The following is a 3,057-nucleotide window of genomic DNA, read 5'->3' as shown; positions in this document are numbered from 1 at the left end:
AAAATTCCAAATGGGAGTGACAAATTAAGTGACAACAAGATCCGGGCTTCAACCAATTTGTTTTTTAATACATTAAAAGCATTAAGACACTCTTCGTTAAAAACAAATGGCACATCTTTTAACAACAAATTACACAACGGTTTAAATATGACACTAAAATTCTTAACGAACCATCGGTAAAAACCAGCATGACCCAAAAATGCCCTTATCCCTTTTATATTAGTAGGTGGTGGTAAATTAGATATGACTTGGATTTTCGCCCGGTCAACCTCAATCCCCCTACTTTAGATGACATGTCCCAAAACCTTCCCCTCTTGAATCATAAAGTGGCTCTTTTCCCAACTTAAGACCAAATTCGTTTCCACACATCTTTTTAAAAATTTAGTTAATTCATTTAAGCATTTTTCAAAAGATGACCCAAAATCGAAAAATCATCCATAAAAATTTCAAATGAATCCCCGACCATATCTGAAAAGATACTCATCATACAACTTTGAAAGGTGGCTGGGGCATTACACACCCCAAAAGGCATTCGCCAAAATGCGAAAGTGCCGTATGGACACGTGAAAGTGGTCTTGTGTTGGTCATCGGGGTGAATAGCAATCTGACTGTACCTCGAATAGCCATCTAGAAAATAATAAAACTTCTGACCTGCAAGTTTCTCAATGATTTGGTCAATGAACGGCAAGGGAAAATGGCCCTTAGATGCTGATGCATTCAACTTCCTATAATCAACACAAATCCGCCACCCGATAACCGGTCGGGTAGCGATTTCCTCACCTCTCTCGTTACGGTTTATCTGAATACCCGCCTTCTTCGGAACCGTTTGTGTTGGACTTACCCACCTGCTATTTGAGATCGGAAAAATGATGCCCGTGTCCAACCACTTCAAGACCTCCTTCTTCACTACCTCCCGCATGTTTGGATTCAACCTTCTTTGTGCATCATGAGCGGGTTTTGCCTCGGGGATAGGTGATGATCTTATGCATGACAATGGGTGCGCTGATCCCTCTCAAATATGCTACGTCCAACCAATCGCCGCCTTATGCTCTCTCAAGACTTCTACCAACGCCTTCTCTTGCTCGTCTACTAAATTTGCAGCGATGATGGCCGGTAAAGTCTCTCCTTCCCCCAAGAACACGTATTTCAGGTGTTTCGGGAGCTCCTTCAGTTCAACCGCCGCAGGACTCTCCAATGATGGTTTAAAATTCAAATCAATAGTATTGGGCAACCGCTCTACTTGTTGAGACCATGGCGGTTTTCCAATATTTACAGCATACAACTCCACTGCTTTTTCTTCTTTTTGCAATTGTAAGACATGCTCAACTATTTTCCTGCAACAAATAGCACACTCCTTCGTGGCATCATCCTCACTTTTGTGAGGGTTCAACCCGTCAATGACTTCAGCTGCGAAGCATTCGTCACTCACCAGAGGGTTAGACACGTTTGAAAACACATTAAGCCGAAGATTCTTATTACCAAAAGCCATGTCCACTACCTCGGTTCTACAGTTTATTAAAGCATTCGCGATGGCCAAAAAGGGTCGACCGAGAATTACGTTCGGTTGCCATTTCGGGTCAACTGTTACGTAGTCTAGAACCAGGAAGTCAACCGGGTAATAGAAATCTTCTATCATCACAATCACATCGGTCACGATTCCCCTAGGAAGCTTGAGTGTCAAATCGGCCAACACCACGGTGGTGTCGGCATTTCTAAGTGGACCAAAGTCGTATTGGCCGTACAAGCTTCCCGGGAGAATACTCACCCCAGCCCTAAGATCTAACAACGCTATAGTCATTTTAAAATCGCCCACTTGAATGGGTATAATCGGCGTTCCCGGATCTTGTAGCTTGGGTGGGAGGATACCCGTCAAAACCGAACTCACATTTGCAGTTAAGTCAACTTGTTTGGGCAACTTGTGAGTTCATCTTTGAGTGCACAAGTCTTTAAAATATTTAGCATATGTAGGGACTTGTTTAATTGCATCTATGAGGCGTAAATTAATTTTTACTTGTTTAAATATTTCCCACATTTCCTCCTGCTGTGGGCCCATCTTTCTAAGTGCCGATGCAGTCTCGGGGTTCACCAATGCCCGAGGAAACGAAACGGTTTTATTCGTTAGGCCCGTCTCCTTGGCCGTTGGTGTTCCTGTTTTAATTTCAGTTTCAATTTTATCTGTATGTATCTGTTTTGGTTTATTTTTCAGTTTAATTTCAACCTCATCGTCACTCTTCCCATCTTCCCCCAAGTCCTCCACCACACCTTCAACCAAAGATGGTGGAGCTACCCCATTATTATATACCTTTCCGCTCCTAAGCTTACTTACCTTGAAAATTAATGTACTTCAACCAAAGGGTACTTACCTGGTTGATTTGTGTACTCTTACCGTTCGAAGAACTGCTACTCTGATGGTTCGGATTTTTTAATGTGTCACTCGGTAACTTCTTCGGGTCTTTCTTCAAGGTGGCCATCTCTTCAGCCAATTGACTCATTTGCTTATCTCTTACGGCATTCGCTTTTTCTTGAATCTCCATTCTTCGGCTCAAGTCTTTTAGTAGTGTTAGGATTTCCGAATCTTGCGAAGAACTTTGACCTTGAGCCGTCTCTTGACTTTGCTAACCTTGCTGATAACTCTTCTGATAATTCTTGTTATAACCCCCCGACTCCTTTTGATTGTACCCGCTTTGACCATTACCCCTCTCATTCCCATACTGCCTCTGATTTGACTGATAACCTGCTTTTTGGGAATTACCTTGAAAATTCAGGTTTTGTTGTGTGTTCGGGTTTCCATAACTGAAATTGGGGTAATTTCGGAGGCCCGGGTGATAGGTATTTGAATTCATGTTACCATTGTTGTTGTACCTCTTCTCACCCAAAACAAAATTCACCACCGCTTCTTCCTCTTCTTCTTCGTCTTCCATCACAACTCCACACGTCGCCACTACATGGCCTATTCCACCACAACCCTCACAAACTGGATATGCCTTTCCTGACTTACCTTTCTCTTTCACTCCTACCCCCATTAACTGATCTAGCTTCCTTTCTAACCTTTCCATA

At 42.7% G+C, this 3,057-nt stretch overlaps 1 protein-coding gene across 1 annotated transcript; it reads right to left on the bottom strand.

Annotated features, from left to right (window-relative positions):
• Positions 1 to 1,021: 1,021 nt before the first annotated feature.
• LOC143628886 (uncharacterized) lies at positions 1,022 to 1,798 on the bottom strand. Its single transcript, XM_077098339.1, has one exon. The coding sequence runs from the start codon at positions 1,796 to 1,798 to the stop codon at positions 1,022 to 1,024; it is 777 nt and encodes a 258-aa protein (XP_076954454.1).
• Between the last annotated feature and the right edge of the window lie 1,259 nt (positions 1,799 to 3,057).

This window comes from Bidens hawaiensis, unplaced genomic scaffold (genome assembly GCF_021521415.1).
Source record: "Bidens hawaiensis isolate Kalapana, Puna unplaced genomic scaffold, B.hawaiensis_p1.1 tig00005080_1, whole genome shotgun sequence".
NCBI lineage: Eukaryota > Viridiplantae > Streptophyta > Magnoliopsida > Asterales > Asteraceae > Bidens > Bidens hawaiensis.
The sequence above is the reverse complement of the archived record's forward strand: the minus strand, read 5'-3'. Positions and strand labels throughout refer to the sequence as shown.